Here is a 14702-nt window from a genome sequence, read left to right as displayed (position 1 = left end):
TGGGAGCTGGAAGAGTAGGATGCCAGCCTGCCATTCCATTACAAAGACAAAGTATCTCGGGGGGGAAAGAGGGTTGGAGCTACTGACGTAGGATATCTCCAGAAGTCACAGAATCTCACCAACAGGCAGGCAGGCAAGATGTGGCCATTGGTGGTCCATGGTTGTGAAGCATTCAGTTAGAAAGGCGTTCGTTGGGGCCCTGCTCATCTTCCTTGATATATATTGTAGGGTTCTTCCTAAACCTAGAGTTGGCCCTGCATTTTTGGATAAGTTCAATCAGCAATATCCATTTAGCATGTTTAGAGTTGCACATATGGTTTAGGAACAGACCAGTATAGTTCTTGCACAACCGCAAGAGATACATAGTATATTATCAAAGATGCTTTATAATATTATATGATGATTATGGTATTATATATCACAGGTAGAATATAACTGATACAGGGTGAAATTCACCCCGTGCAGAGGGTCAACACAAAGCCACTAAGTCTTTCCTATACACGTACTTAATTTTAAGAGCATGAGTAGTCCTGTTGATGTCATTGGGATTACTGACATGCGTAAATTAAGCAGGTAGTTAATTACTTTGCTGAACGGAAGTCAAAGGGTTTAGCACATTGCAGGATGGAGCTTTAAATCCCTCATAAATATGCTGGACTTGTCTTATGCTGTCTTAAGTCTTATGCTGACCCTTTACACAGGAGTGAATTTCACCCTTAGGGTATATCTCTTTCGTAATTAAGTATATGTTGCTTAGCTGTAAAACTAACTTGCTGTTAACATGGGAATTAGAAATTGGTGTTCAAATGTATGTTTCCAGAACTGTCTTGGAGACACTACTGTTGAAAAATGTGTGAGTTCATTGCTGCACATCTGTCATTATGGTAGTTAGGAAGATTTTGATCTCACTGTGCACTGTGGCTCCCAATGCAGTGCTCTCACTTCCCAGAGTCAGAGTCTCACGTGTTCTAACAGTCTGATCAGGATGTGCTGGCTCAAGAGCTCGCAACTACTTACCTGCCTCCTTTTCTGTGCCGCGATACACAGGGTGTGACTGCACCGCGGTTAGAGGCGTGACTGCAGCACGTGTAGCTGAAGTAACTGGCAGTGAAGCCGCAGCAGCACAAGGCTGTACGCTTGAGTGGCTGGCCTGTGCTGCTGCCCGTGCTGCCGTAGCTTCACTGTTGTTGTTGTTGTTGGAGCTAGCTAGATCAAGCTAGCTCCGGTATGTTTGCACATGCAGCGGTCAAACCTCTGATTGTAATGTAGACTTGCTCTTAGTGACCCTGCATGCCCTGCAAGTTCTCAGAGCTCAGTCAGCTATCCTGCTTTGCAGTTTCCCTGAGCTTCATGTCCCAACAAGTAGACTGATGACTGATTTATCCTCTGAGTAAGTCCTGGTTGACAACCCTGAAATCAACTACCAACAGAATTCACACTTTCTAGAAAATTGAGGGGAGGAGGAAAATCAAAGCAGATCTCAGCCTGTCGAAGTATTCCCTGTTTGTACCCATATTGTTATGCAGAAGGCTTGTCTCATTTTAATTGTGTTCAACATGTGAACAAGCCAATCCATCAGGTAATAAAATAAAACCAACTTCTGGTTTTTTCCCCTGAGGTTCTTGGCTTCAGTTACTCCAATAGCAACAGCCCCAGTGTCAATTTTCTTAATTTCTGCCCTGTTATACTCAGTTTGCAAATCAGAAGATGTTCAAAAGATTGTTGACGCTATCATCAGATTTTACTACTTCTAGTATCTTGGTTCCCGGATCATAGTATCAGAGCAAGCTCGCCACGGGGACCTTGTCAGGATCAGTTAGTTCACAGCTTAAAATTACAGACCAAGGGTAAAAAAGGTGTTAGTATGTGCCAGTAGATAGGATCCATTACTCAGTAGGTACAGTTTGTCCCTGCAGTAACTAGACTGAAGAAATGTGTCTGTCTCTCTTACCTGCCTTAGTAGAGGGATGGAGGATTTTATTGAATAGAGGAGCATGATGCTTTGTTCAGTATAGTTGGTTTGAGAGTGGGTACACTGTATGGCCAGATCTTTGCTCTCGCTCCTTGGAGTTATGATGCTTGGTTAAGAATTAGTTGCCTTCCTTTGGCCCCTAGCCCCTACTCCCACATTCTTTAAAACTGCATCTCACACAGTTTTTATAGGACTGACGCTTCCATCACATCGCTGTGTATCTTTTATAATGATGCTGCTACCCGTTTTCCTAGTTAGCTTTTAGGGCCCTGATTCAGCAAGATACTTGAGCATGTGCCTAATTTGAAGCATGTGACACTGAGTAGTGCCATTGAAGTCACCTAAAGTTAGGCACATGCCTAATTACCTTGCTGAATTAAGGCCTATTGGGGAAGATGATTAATAGTGTGCGTATGACCAGTATGCACTCCTCCTATGACTCTGTTGTATTTGTTTGTTCTATTATCAAAGGTGCATGTTAAGTTTAAATTATTATGGAAGTTTAAAAATAAATCCCATCTTGGATTACCTTTTTGTTTTAATACACGTGCACACAGTTGGACAGTATGTGAAGAACTGAGCATGTTGTTATTGACATTCACTTCTCCATAGCTAGGGATTATAAATTACTTCCAGTTGTACAGCAGCTCTTTTCTGGATTGGCTGGACTCTCTCTCTGACCCTTATGGGGCGGGGCAGGCCATTACTGGGCTTTCTCTGGTATTTCCCTAGTACTCGTGCAGGGCTAGAACTGCTTTTTATGTATTTTCCCTGTCTTTGCTTTAGTTGGGGCTTTTGATGAGGAGTTTTGGGCCAACTCATGTATGTCAGTAGTAGGAGGCAACAGCTCTTGTGGTTTGAATTTCTTCTCTTTCTCTGTGGCTTTTAATTTGTTTGTTTGTGTCTGAAATGTGTGGGTTTACTGCTGGAAAGTTTGTACTGTTATTTTTCTGAGGAAGTGATAGTTTCTGGAGGGATTTTTTGTTGCTTGCAAAAGGTACAGCAGTTTTGTTTTTAAACACGTACGCTTGCTTGCTTGCTTGCTCGGACATCCCAGCCCCATTGAAGTCAATGGCAAAGTTCCTATTCCCAGGAGGGCCACGATTTCATCCTTCTTTACATACATTTCTGACCTGACTTCTAGTGCTGCTATTGCTATGGCTTCATCTTGTTTCCCCTTCTCTGCGTCTCCAATGCTCTCATCTTCCTTTCTGATTGCCTCACCGTATCCCTTTATCAGCTTTTTGCTTCTCTTCCTTCCCATTTCTGGTCATGTGAACACTACTTCATTCTCTTTCCTACCACCTCCCCACTAGCTCCTCTCACCTTTCCTCCCTGCCCTCATATATCCTACGCTCCCAGGTGTGTTTTCTTTTCTTTCTCCTCTGCCTTGCTCCTCATCACCTTCAGATGTTATACAGGTTCCCATGCCCCATATTCTTGTCCTCCCATCCTCAATCCCGTCTCCTTTCCTGGCATTCCATATTTAAAGCACCTAACTTTGTTCCCGTCCTTTTTTTCTTTTCCCCTCCTTCTCAACAGCTGTGTTCGTTCTCTCTCTCTGTGCCATTTTTAGCCCCCTTGTCTGCCGCCCTTTATTTTCTTTGCCTTCACTTAAATCTGGCTGTCTCCTTGTGACTTTCTGTAGCCATCCTCTGACAGATTCACAGAGTCACCTTTCCCCTTCTCCTTCCAACAGCTTCTTCTCTTTTTGAGGTCCATCTAGCCACCTTTTACTACTGTTCAAGCTGTTGTCATCTTCCATCCTGCCTCAGTTGTTTTCTTTGGGCCTCATGCCTAATTCTGAACAATTTCAGCTTTTGTCTTGATGATCCCTCCATCTTCCTGCTGAAATCTCTGCCCTTGTTTCTTCCTGTTGTCGCTCCCCAGTTCCTTTGATCTGTAGCGTCTCTTCCACCACAGCCCCAAAAGTGGCTATGTAGCTAAGGTTGCTGGAGATGTGCAGAATCAGCATATCCCATCAATAGCTTGGTGCAAACTAAATCACCCACTCTCGAGGAGAGGCCAGTGGTGAACTCTTACCCCAGAGTACAACAGATTTCACTGATATAGAGAGGTGTAACTTCTGAAGCTGGTTCAAGGTCTTGTTCTCCTGACTCTGTTGCAGTTAAGTAACACACAGACTTCACTCACCCACCCCCAAATAATTGTTTTTTGTTCAAAGGCATTCATCTGAGGACTTTAATCAGCGTACAGCTTAAAAATCACCAGCATTGCACAGTGTTGGGCATGCATAGAATCCAGAATAGTGACTGACTTGAATTGGGAGGTTGGGGAGGGAAGTGTGCGGGGCTGGGGGGTAGGGGAGGGCTGGGAGGAAGAGAAAGGTGCATGCATACACACAGCAGAAAGCCTTTCTGGAAGATCTGTAAGTGCAGTGTTGTACATAAAAGCTACCTTAAAAAGCACGAATGGTCTGTAATAGACAGCTTGAATTTGTACTAAAAAATGAAGGGGAGAGGAAAGGAGTTGGAGAGTACTACTTTAAGCAGTTCACTTTCAGAATAGCAATGTCCTCCCACAGGGCTCTGTCTGCTGCTTTGAATTCAGGGCCACAACTTATATTAACTTGAGGGATTGATTTTTATTGGTTGGATGGCTGTGTTACCTGAAGCAGCCTGAGCATCTTACAGATGAGGGCAACAGGAGAATCATTCTTCTGAACAAATTAGGTTGGTTTTTCTTTTTTCTTTTTTTTTTTTTTTGGGATTGTTTGATTCTATTGCTCACATGGACATGGTGTGGCAGGGAGAAAAATGGTGTCTGAAATAGAGAGGCATAACCCAGAGGTCTACTGGGTATACCCAGCATTTTTTCTTGTTGCCGTGGTGTACATTGGTGCCTTATTTGCAAAAGATGTCTTGGAACTCTTCCTTTGCTTAAACAGGGAGAAGATCCAGTTTATCCGAACAGAGGGAACACCTGGACTAGTGCGTCTATCCAGTGATGCAGACCTTGTCATGTTACTAAGGTAGGTAGCAGTGCTTCATAATGGATGGTTGGGAATATGCTGTGAGCAGCTGGGGAAGTGCCTTTCTGTGTATTGTGTGTACTGACAGGGTGACCTAAATGTCTCCCCTTCAGTTCTCAGAATTGCAGCTGGGGGAGCTGCAGCAGAGGATTCAGACTCTTGATTTTCCCAGTGCTGAGATTCCAGATGTCGGTTATTAGTAGGGAGATCACATTTTTCATAGTGGTGCGGAAAAATGATTATCCCTGCGGGAAGGAGGGGGTAAAAGAGTACAGTACTGCAAGTAGAATTTAAACCTAATTACAGTCCAAGCTACTATATGATTCTCTTGCAAGGAAAAGAATAAATGGGCTTGTCCTGATTGCCCTAAATTTTTCAGTTATAGTCATTGTTAGAAGGACAGAGATTTATATAGATCAGTACAGTTTGAAAGTCCCTGCTCTGTGCTCCTTCAAGTATATTTTCTGTTTACCTCTGTGATTTGCAAGTATCATGTTTTTGGAAGTTAGCACTTGATATGCTTCCGTTATTTTAGCTGAACACCACACTGTATCTTTCAACTATGCTGACAGTTTTTGCTCACTTTGTTGATGGGATGATTGATTATTGCTTTTTAGGAGTGAGGAACTGTCCCTTTAATGTATCCCACTTCAGCATTGGTTCAGAAAAGAGAGACCAGGTAGGAGAGGTAATATCTTTTATTGGACTAACTCTGTTGGTGACAGGTTTCAGAGTAGCAGCTGTGTTAGTCTGTATTCACAAAAAGAAAAGGAGTATTTGTGGCACCTTAGACACTAACAAATTTATTTGAGCATAAGCTTTCGTGAGCTACAGCATCTGATGAAGTGAGCTGTAGCTCACGAAAGCTTATGCTCAAATAAATTTGTTGGTCTCTAATGTGCCACAAGTACTCCTTTTCTTTCTGTTGGTGAGAGAGACAAAATTTCAAGCTTACAAAGAGCTCTTCTTTAGGTCTTCAGACCTGTGTAAACTTGAAAGCTTGTCTCTCTCACGAACAAAAGTTAGTCCGATAAAAGCTATTACCTCACACATCTTCTCTCTCTAATCCTTGGACCAATATGGCTACAACACTGCATACCCAGAAAAACAGGCAGCTGATAGTAGCGTCTTTCTTATGTCCGACACATGGTATGCTCATTCAGGGTGTAAGTGTGATAGATTTTTCCCGAAAAACAGTTTTTTCTCTAATATATCTGTAGAAAAAAGTTTTACATTTAATGTTAAAAATAGTCTAAATTATGAAGTGTTGGCATTAATATAATTATTATTTGGGGTGACATTGCATGAACATAATGGTCCCTTTCGGCCTTAAAATCTGTGAATTAATTAAAAGCTATTAACATTTTAGTCTGAAACTGTGCTGATGTTGTTTAAAGAAAAAATAAAAAGAATAGAAGACAAAATTGTAGGTTTTTTTTATTGGTATATAATACATGAAGAGGTCACACGTTTTACAGAGAAAACTGAACCTCAATTTCTATTTCTATTTTAAATAGACATGATATAAATCATTTTGTCATTGCTGCTTGAATGTATTTTTCTGTTAATCTGTAAATTCTGCTCATACCGAAGACTCCAAGTAATTCTTATAATGGAAATACAATAATTTGATACTATAATTGATATCTCTCTTTCGTGGAAAACTCATAATTTAAAAAATTCAAAAAGACAAAGAGCACCCCCACAAAAATGTACAAAACCAAATATCTGATTTTTCAGATTTCTATTTACTTAACACACTTACTTCTTAAAATCAATTGTTTACAATGATTTTCTCTTAATTTAACTATTAATAGATTTGATCTGTGATTAGCCCTCTTTTCAGTCCTAATAATAATCATTGTACTCAGGAAATAAATTATTGAATACATGATTTCTGTGTTTCTATTGGTTCCCAAGAGCCTCAGTGGTGTACCTGGGAACTCACTAAGCTGTGTTGAGTTATTTGGTAAGCTATAGGGTGATAGTAAATATTGATGTAAAAGCAGAGATGGGGTTGTTTAAAACAGTAATTTAGTGTGTGTGCCTGATTTCTCATTTTAGAGTTAAACAGGAAAAAAAATATAAAATGTTCTAGCAGGAGCAATGCATCCTTGTCTTCAATGCATTCAAAATGTGGGAATTTTCTTACTGCTGGAGAACTTTACGCAAATTTTAAAATGTTTTCTCCCACGCATCAATAAAACTCAAATTTCAGCTGAATATAAACACCTTTTTATATAGGGAATGAAGGTGCCTTAGTTAAAATAGCCTGAGAATAACTGATGTAACACAAAAAGAAAAGGATTACTTGTGGCACCTTAGAGACTAACAAATTTATTTGAAATTTGTTTGTCTCTAAGGTGCCACAAGTACTCCTTTTCTTTTTGCGAATACAGACTAACACGGCAGCTACTCTGAAACCTGATGTAACAGAATATTCTGTTTCAGAGATGGGGTTCCTAGGAGGAGATAATTTGCACTCTGAGCTTGTAAACATACCATTAGGCTATATGCTATGCAGTTCTAGTTTTATCTTGTTAATTTAAACACAAATCAGGTTCTTAATTTATTCTCAGATTGAACCAGTTTTTTCAGATTTTATTCACATTTGAAGACCATAGTTCAACTTTTCTCTGTGAAAAAACATATTATATACTGCAGATGATTTTTTAGGAGTGCAAAAATGTCAGTAAATATCTGTTCCAAAACCCCCCAAACCATTCACAAAGAACTATTGCGGGTATCTGTAATGAACAGATTTGACATGAAATCCGTTTTATTTTAACCAGTTAGATTACTATATCACTCAGAAATGAGAGAACCACAAGACAATGATGTATTTGTACAGCCTAACAATTGAAAATAAAGATGGTCATTTAACTAGTCGATTCAATGTGTATATGTTGTGATAACATCCAACAGCTATGCTATTTCATATTTTATTTTATATATGTATTATGTTAAAATATTATAAACATGCCTGCTTTGGATGTTATGGTCTTATCAAATTGGAAAAAATCAATGAGATTTAGGGTTATGCAAACATTCCATACATGGTCTATGAATTAGGGCTATCAATTAATTACAGTTAACGTAAGCGATTAGCTGCCGTTTTCACCACACTGTTAAACAATAATAGAATACCAGTTTAAATTTATTATAAATATTTTTTGGATGTTTTTTATGTTTTCAAATATATTGATTGCAGTTACAACACCGAATACAAAGTGTACAGTGCTCCCTTTATATTCTTATTTTAGATTAAGAATATTTGCACTGTAAAAATGATAAACAAAAGAAATAGTATTTTTCAGTTCACCTCAGACAAGTACTGTAGTGCAGTCTCTTTATCGTGAAAGTGCAACTTACAAATGTAGAATTATTTTTTTACATAACTGCACTCAAAAACAGAACAATGTAAAACTTTAGAGTCTACAAATTCACTCAGTCCTACTTCTTGTTCAGCCAATTGCTAAGACAGACAAGTTTGTTTACATTTGCAGGAGACAATGCTACCACCTTCTTATTTACAATGTCACCTGAAAGTGAGAACAGGCATTGTTGTAGCTGTTGTTGTAAGGTATTTACTTGCCAGATATTCTAAATATTCATATGCCCCTTCAGACTTTGACCACCATTCCAGACGACATGCTTCCATGCTGAATTAAAATTAGTATTCCATTATTGTTTAACAATGCAATTAAAAATCTGATTAATCACAGCTTTTTTTTTAATCTTGCAGTTAATTGTGATTATTTTTAATTGTTTGGCAGCCATACTATGAACTATTAAATGGTATCTAAATTATAGATTATTTCAATGTTTCTGGCTGTGAAAGTTAAACTGTACTTTCCCGAAAACATTTTAAAATCATAGAAAAATAGGTGAGGCATACTGAAGCCTAACCTGGTGAAACTCTATATGATACTTTTTTCTCTGTATATGACGTGTTAAGTAAGAGTAAATGAAGCATTAATTCCTAATAGACTAAAGAGTATATTGTTCAATTCACTAAGTCAATTCGCACATGATTGATTACACCAGAAGTTCAGAGTATTTGGCTCTGTTCTTTATGTACAATATTACAAATTTTTGTATAGGAAAGTGCCGTGAATGTTAATGGTGTGTTGGCAGGGAAAATGTATAAGCAAAAGTATAAAACAATGTAACTTTTAAAGGGTCCATTAAATACGTGGACCTTAGTTTTGAAAACAAGTACACGTCATCACACTGAGATGTCACACACAAAACTAAAACTGTGACTTCCCAGTCACTTGCAAGATTCCAGTCCTTGTTCTACAGAGATAACATTGACAGAAGGGCAACAAAAGCCTCCTTTTTTGCATTCTGAGCATGTGCACGGGAGACAGGTGAGTGACTTTCTAAAAACCAGACTGGCTTTGAAGGCCACATTATTGCTAGAAAGTAGAACGTATCCTTGGCTCAGATAAACATCTTCTGCCTTCTCCTGTTTGCTCCTTTTTACCAGTTTGTTCGAAGAAGAAATAATGTCATACGTGCCGCCACATGCCTTACTTCATCCCAGTTATTGCCAGTCCCCAAGAGGTTCTCCAGTATCCTCACCTCAGAACTCTCCAGGTAAATTTTGTTGAAGTTTACAGTGGGATCTTTAGGGAGCAATTCCAGATACTTAGTGTGCACCAAATAAGATCAGGGAATAAGAGTTTTGTCATTGACTTCACCGAGACCAGGATTTTACCCTCTGAACAAAAGCAGTAAAGGAATTCTTGGCTGTCGGATACTTTTTCTGTAATTACTTCGTTACATTGACAGCTTTAATTCTGCATGATGTTTCTCAGAAGAGCCCTTTTTGTAAGACATGAAAGTCTTTCCAGATGATGAGGTCATAGACAGTGAGATGATGAGAATCCACTGTAGTCCAACAGATTTTGAAGTTACACAACAAAAGTAGACAAATAATGTAAATGTAACCTTATTATTTACTCTCCAATTCTGAAGCGTGTAGTCTCATTTTCATATGCAGTAGGAACATATAGCTCTATATATGGGGTTTATTTTCTTTGATTTTTGCTCTTTAGTCTGTAAATAATGCCTAAATGACTTGTATTTATTGGAAGTCGTAGCACTGCTGATTTGCTTGCAGAGGTTTATTTGATGGATTCTTGACAGGCTACACTGTCTTGGTGGCCTTTTGAAATAAGTTGGTGTTTTCAGTCCAGTTCTGGTAGGGTTCCTCATCACAAAATCACACTTCCACCAGAGCATTTTCACCAGAGTAGTTAAGGATTGAGGTCCTGATCCAGCAACGCACTTAAACCCAGGCTTCACCTCAAGCACGTGAGTACTCCCATTGACTTCACAACACAAATGAGGAAACTAAAATACCCCGTCACCCTGAGAGATGATCTTTCCAGTTCAAGGTCTTGGAAAGTGTCCTGTAGCTTGCCCTGGCACTGCCCATGCAGTACAAAATCTATAGAACAGACTGTGGGGAAGTCAGTATAGCATCTTTCCTGAGCACTAAGATTTACTTTTAAAACATTGTTTGAAACATATTTTTGAAAAGAAAAATTGAAAAAAATTAATTGGTGATATTCTTGTTCTTAAAGGGGAAATACTATTCAGATAGGTCTGCTTCTTATTTTCTTGCAAGGCATGGGAAGTTTACTTAATACTGCTGGAAATTTTTTTTCAATGGGTTTGGGGATTCTCTTTGCAAACAAATTGAAATAAAACAGTTGTATGGCAGCCTCGTACCATAGGCCTACTATTAACCAGGATAACCTTTTCAAAAGACCTGACATAGGCTCTTAAGTGCCTGAATCACCTTTGAAAATGGGACTTAGGCACTTATAAACCTAAGTACCATTGATTAGCAATGGGAATTAGGCAGCTAAGTCATTTTAGCACTTCTGAAAATTTTACTCCTACTGCACATAGGACACAGTGGCCTAGTAACTGCTGTAATCCCCCAAAGGATTAGTTTCATCACAATACTATAATAATCTCATTATAGTATTGTAGTAATCCTGCTGTCGTTATTAATTTACATTTTGCTTCATATAATTACATCCCAGTTTCCTTGAGATCAGAGCGCTGTTGTTTCAGCAGAACTAAGGCCTAATCCCATTTCTGATTCGAGCAAACCAGCGTGATGAGGCATGAACCTCTCAAACTGGAAACTTGCCTTGGGCTCACAATGAGATTTGACAATAAAAAAAAAATGTGTTCAAACTCCAGAACTTGTGCTTTGTTTCGGACTGGTAAAACTTGTTTCTAACTGACTTGAAAGGTTGGGGGTTGGACTAGATGACCTTCTGGGGTCCCTTCCAACCCTGATATTCTATGAAAGGGTCCACGCTGGGGCACCAAAGTCTAGAGGGCTGAGGAATAAGGGGGAGTGACAACAGTTATACAAAGTCAGACTGCTGTCACTTACCATGTGTTTAAGAGTGTGCGTACTGCAACTCAAGCCTGCTGCTGCACAATGATCTTTTTAAACCACCAGCTGCACGTTTGCCGTCATGTCGCCCATTATAGTCTCATCTGCCACTCCAGGATGTTAGGGCAGAAACACTCTGGCGAGAGGAATGGATATCTGGTATAATCCCCAACCAGTCCCTCGTCGCCAACCCCACAATTTGCCCACCTGGTTTTGACCTGCCCCATCGCCAGTGGTCCCTGTTGAACAGGTTCTGCTCCGGGCAAGGTCTCTGTGCAGCCAACCAGTATTGCTGGGGCCTTCATGACAGTCTACACCACTGAAGATGCCATCGCTTGGCTAGACGACTGTGCACACGCTAAATAAATCTGTCTGCAGACACACACTTTAGAATATGTGACAATATCTGTGCATGTTTAAATAGTGATTAATAATTTAGTTAATTCAGACTAAATTATTTCAAATGTAGCAAAGCCTATTTTCTCCTCCGAGGTCCACATACAGCAGTTTGATGTTTTCAAATATAGCTGGTATTATTTTATTGGAAAGGAATAGTGATAGATAAGTAAAAGGAAAAATGTGGGCTGAGACAAGACCACACCTGGAAAATTCAAGCCTGTAAGAAAGGTTATCAGAATGTTGTGTTTTTGTAGTCTTGCACTCAGCCCAACAGAACTAATAATCCATGCCCCATTCTCACAAGCTTGGGGTAGCATATGTGTGTCCTGAAAGTCAAAAGACTGGATTCTGTGAGACCCAAGGGGGACTCTTCAATGAAAACATCCTGCTACCACTGCCCTTCCAGCAGGGTGCTGTCAGTCTGAGCTCTTCAGCCTATCTCAGTGGTGGCGTGCTGCGAGGGGAAAGGTGATCTCTAAAACAGCAAGGGTCTGAAGCATTTGCCTTTTGTAGCTCAAACCAATACCTTGAACTTATGTGGAATGCAGTCAGAAGCCAGTCCTGGTCACAGATCATGGTCATAAAGTTCTCCCTGTAAGCAGTTTTGCTAACCCAGCAGGCTGTTGCATGCTGCACTATCTGAAGGTTCCAGGTGGTCATGAAATGTGATTCATTTCACTCTTGATATGGATTTTGTTGCCACAGAACAAATGCTACCACTCTCCAGTGTTTAATTTGTAATGAAAGGGATGCCGGGGCTCGAGCAGTTTTTTTTTACTTTCATAACTGATGCGGCAAGCCAGAGGTGACAGGGCTATGAACTCCCAAGCCCGGAGGTGCTGGGGCACAGCCCTGGCAAGCCCTGGCACAAATTTAAGTGCTGGATCTCTCCATACAATCCATGAACTGGGCTGGGGGGGCATAATAGGTGTAAAATAAGTTAGCTTCTCTTGAGGAGGTCCTTCTCGTCAGATTCTGTTGTTTTAATAAAATCTTCTTCTAAGAGGATTCCTAAAAGGTTTGTGCTTTGGATAAGGCCCCCTAACCTTCCAACAGACCTGTTAGTGGGTCCTAATCTGCCCTGATAGAGCTGGATGTACAAAATCTGTTTGTTGCCAAAACAAAAAAAAGTGATGTGGTCAAACTGGAAATCTTTGACGTGCCTTGGGGAGAGATGGGTATGGAGTTGTAGTGTCCGAACAAAGGTCCTTTGAGGTATTTGGCTTCCTCAGAATACGCAAAGATAGGACACCTCAAGAGTGCTGTAGGGAGAAGAGAGTATCTTGAAGAAAGGAGCAGTGCATGCTCTCAAAAATGCCTGCTGCTGCTGCTGGTAACTAGCAGGCACACTAAAGTCTGGTCATGCTCCCATTTTAACTTGTCCCTCCCACCTTAGGGCTGTGCAGTGTGACAGGCTACATTTGTATCTATGTCACTATAGTTAAATTCCAATTATCCACATTATTTGTATTTAATATTAAATGTGTTTTCTCTTTATTCAAAGCTTTGGCTGTATCCTGAGAATTTGGATAATCAGAGTTTACCTGTACAGTACTCAGCTTTGGCAAAAGGGCACTAACGATATAGAGGCTGCTCTTACATCCCTATTTCTCACTCTATTCCATGCCATGCACCTGTGAAGGGCAAGGCAGCAGTTTAAGCTGAGTTTTTCATGACTGTTTTGATAACGACTCTCTTCTGAACAGCAGTGAAATATACATCCACAGCTAGTGTTGCTGTTATTGCCTACATTTGTGGCAGCTACTATTTGTGTAGAAACTATTTCTTGTCGTTTGTTAAGAAGAAAGAAAAAATGAACATCCATATACACGCACCTTATTGCTGCTGCAAACTTGGCAGTCTTTTATGATCAAAAGGGATTCTATCCTCACAGTTCTCATTTCTGAAGTGGGTCCACCAAAACACCCTGGTGAAGGTCCTGATTCAGCAAAGTATATAAAGCACCTGTTTAAGCTGAAACACATAATTATTGCCATCCCTATCCAGAAAAGCACTAAACACATAATTTCTTTCCTGAATTAAGACCTAAATATTGAAATGTGAAGATTTCAGATTCATTTTTCTTAGTTACAATTTCTGTTCTAACAAACACAAAAAGATAAATAGAAAACACAGTGAATTGGCCTATCAGTCATTTGGTTTTGTGGATGGAGCCCTATGACTTTTTAAAGAGAAATCTTTGAAACAGGTAGTCATTTCTACTGGGGCTCTGTGTGTTTTGTATTGCCAAACTGGCTGCTCTGTACAGCAAGGGGGTGATCTTTTTTAATTCCTTTTTAATTTCTTGCAGTGACACTAATCAGGCTGATCTTACTGGCTTTGCTGTGAATGTGATGTTTAACTTCATAGGAATTGATTAATATCCCTGTATCCTAAAATGTAGTGGTGTCAAATTAGAAGAAGATTTCTGAATGCAGAGGATACAATTATAATAGGGATCAAGTCAGTGTTTTGATCAGTAACCTCAGTTACAGATCTCTTCAGCTACTGTGCTCTTCCATTAAAGGACACAAATAGTCATGAAATTACTCTCTCTATCTCTTTTGGACAATGTAATCTGTTTGAGACTTCAGCATGATTACCCATATCATTTGTATTTTTTGTAGCCCTCTCCCTCCCCTAACACTTTTGGTTCACAAGGTGGAAGTAATTGCTATAATTGCCCAGGAATTTCTTAGCATTTGCAGTGAGAGTTTGTCATGTGCTGACAGAATAATTTCTTGATAGTTTTTGAACCATGAAGCAATATGTTACCAGTTTTATTTACCATGATGTATCTCTTAGCAAAAGGTTCCTTTGGGGGCTGTTACCACAATGCAGATGAAAGTGTGGGTTTGTCACATTCTTTGGTGAACTCATAATTGTACCTCCCTCCACCCACATCAAAATAA

General features: G+C 39.7%; 1 protein-coding gene across 4 annotated transcripts in view; it reads left to right on the top strand.

Moving 5' to 3' along the window:
• HECW2 (HECT, C2 and WW domain containing E3 ubiquitin protein ligase 2) overlaps positions 1-14702 on the top strand; it is a 256577-nt gene that overhangs the window by 212205 nt on the left and 29670 nt on the right. For all 4 annotated transcript variants that reach the window (XR_014713565.1, XM_084643180.1, XM_084643182.1 and 1 more), the window contains 2 exons: positions 4881-4964; positions 9457-9566. Coding sequence is in view for 3 of the 4 variants with exons in the window: in XM_084643180.1 (XP_084499306.1) it covers positions 4881-4964; positions 9457-9566 (194 nt within the window). In the remaining variant the exon portion in view is untranslated. The remainder of the gene's footprint in view (positions 1-4880; positions 4965-9456; positions 9567-14702) is intronic.

Source organism: Lepidochelys olivacea (genome assembly GCF_965140295.1).
Source record: "Lepidochelys olivacea isolate rLepOli2 genome assembly, chromosome: 11".
Classification (NCBI taxonomy): Eukaryota; Metazoa; Chordata; order Testudines; family Cheloniidae; genus Lepidochelys; species Lepidochelys olivacea.
This window is presented reverse-complemented; position numbering and strand designations above follow the sequence as displayed.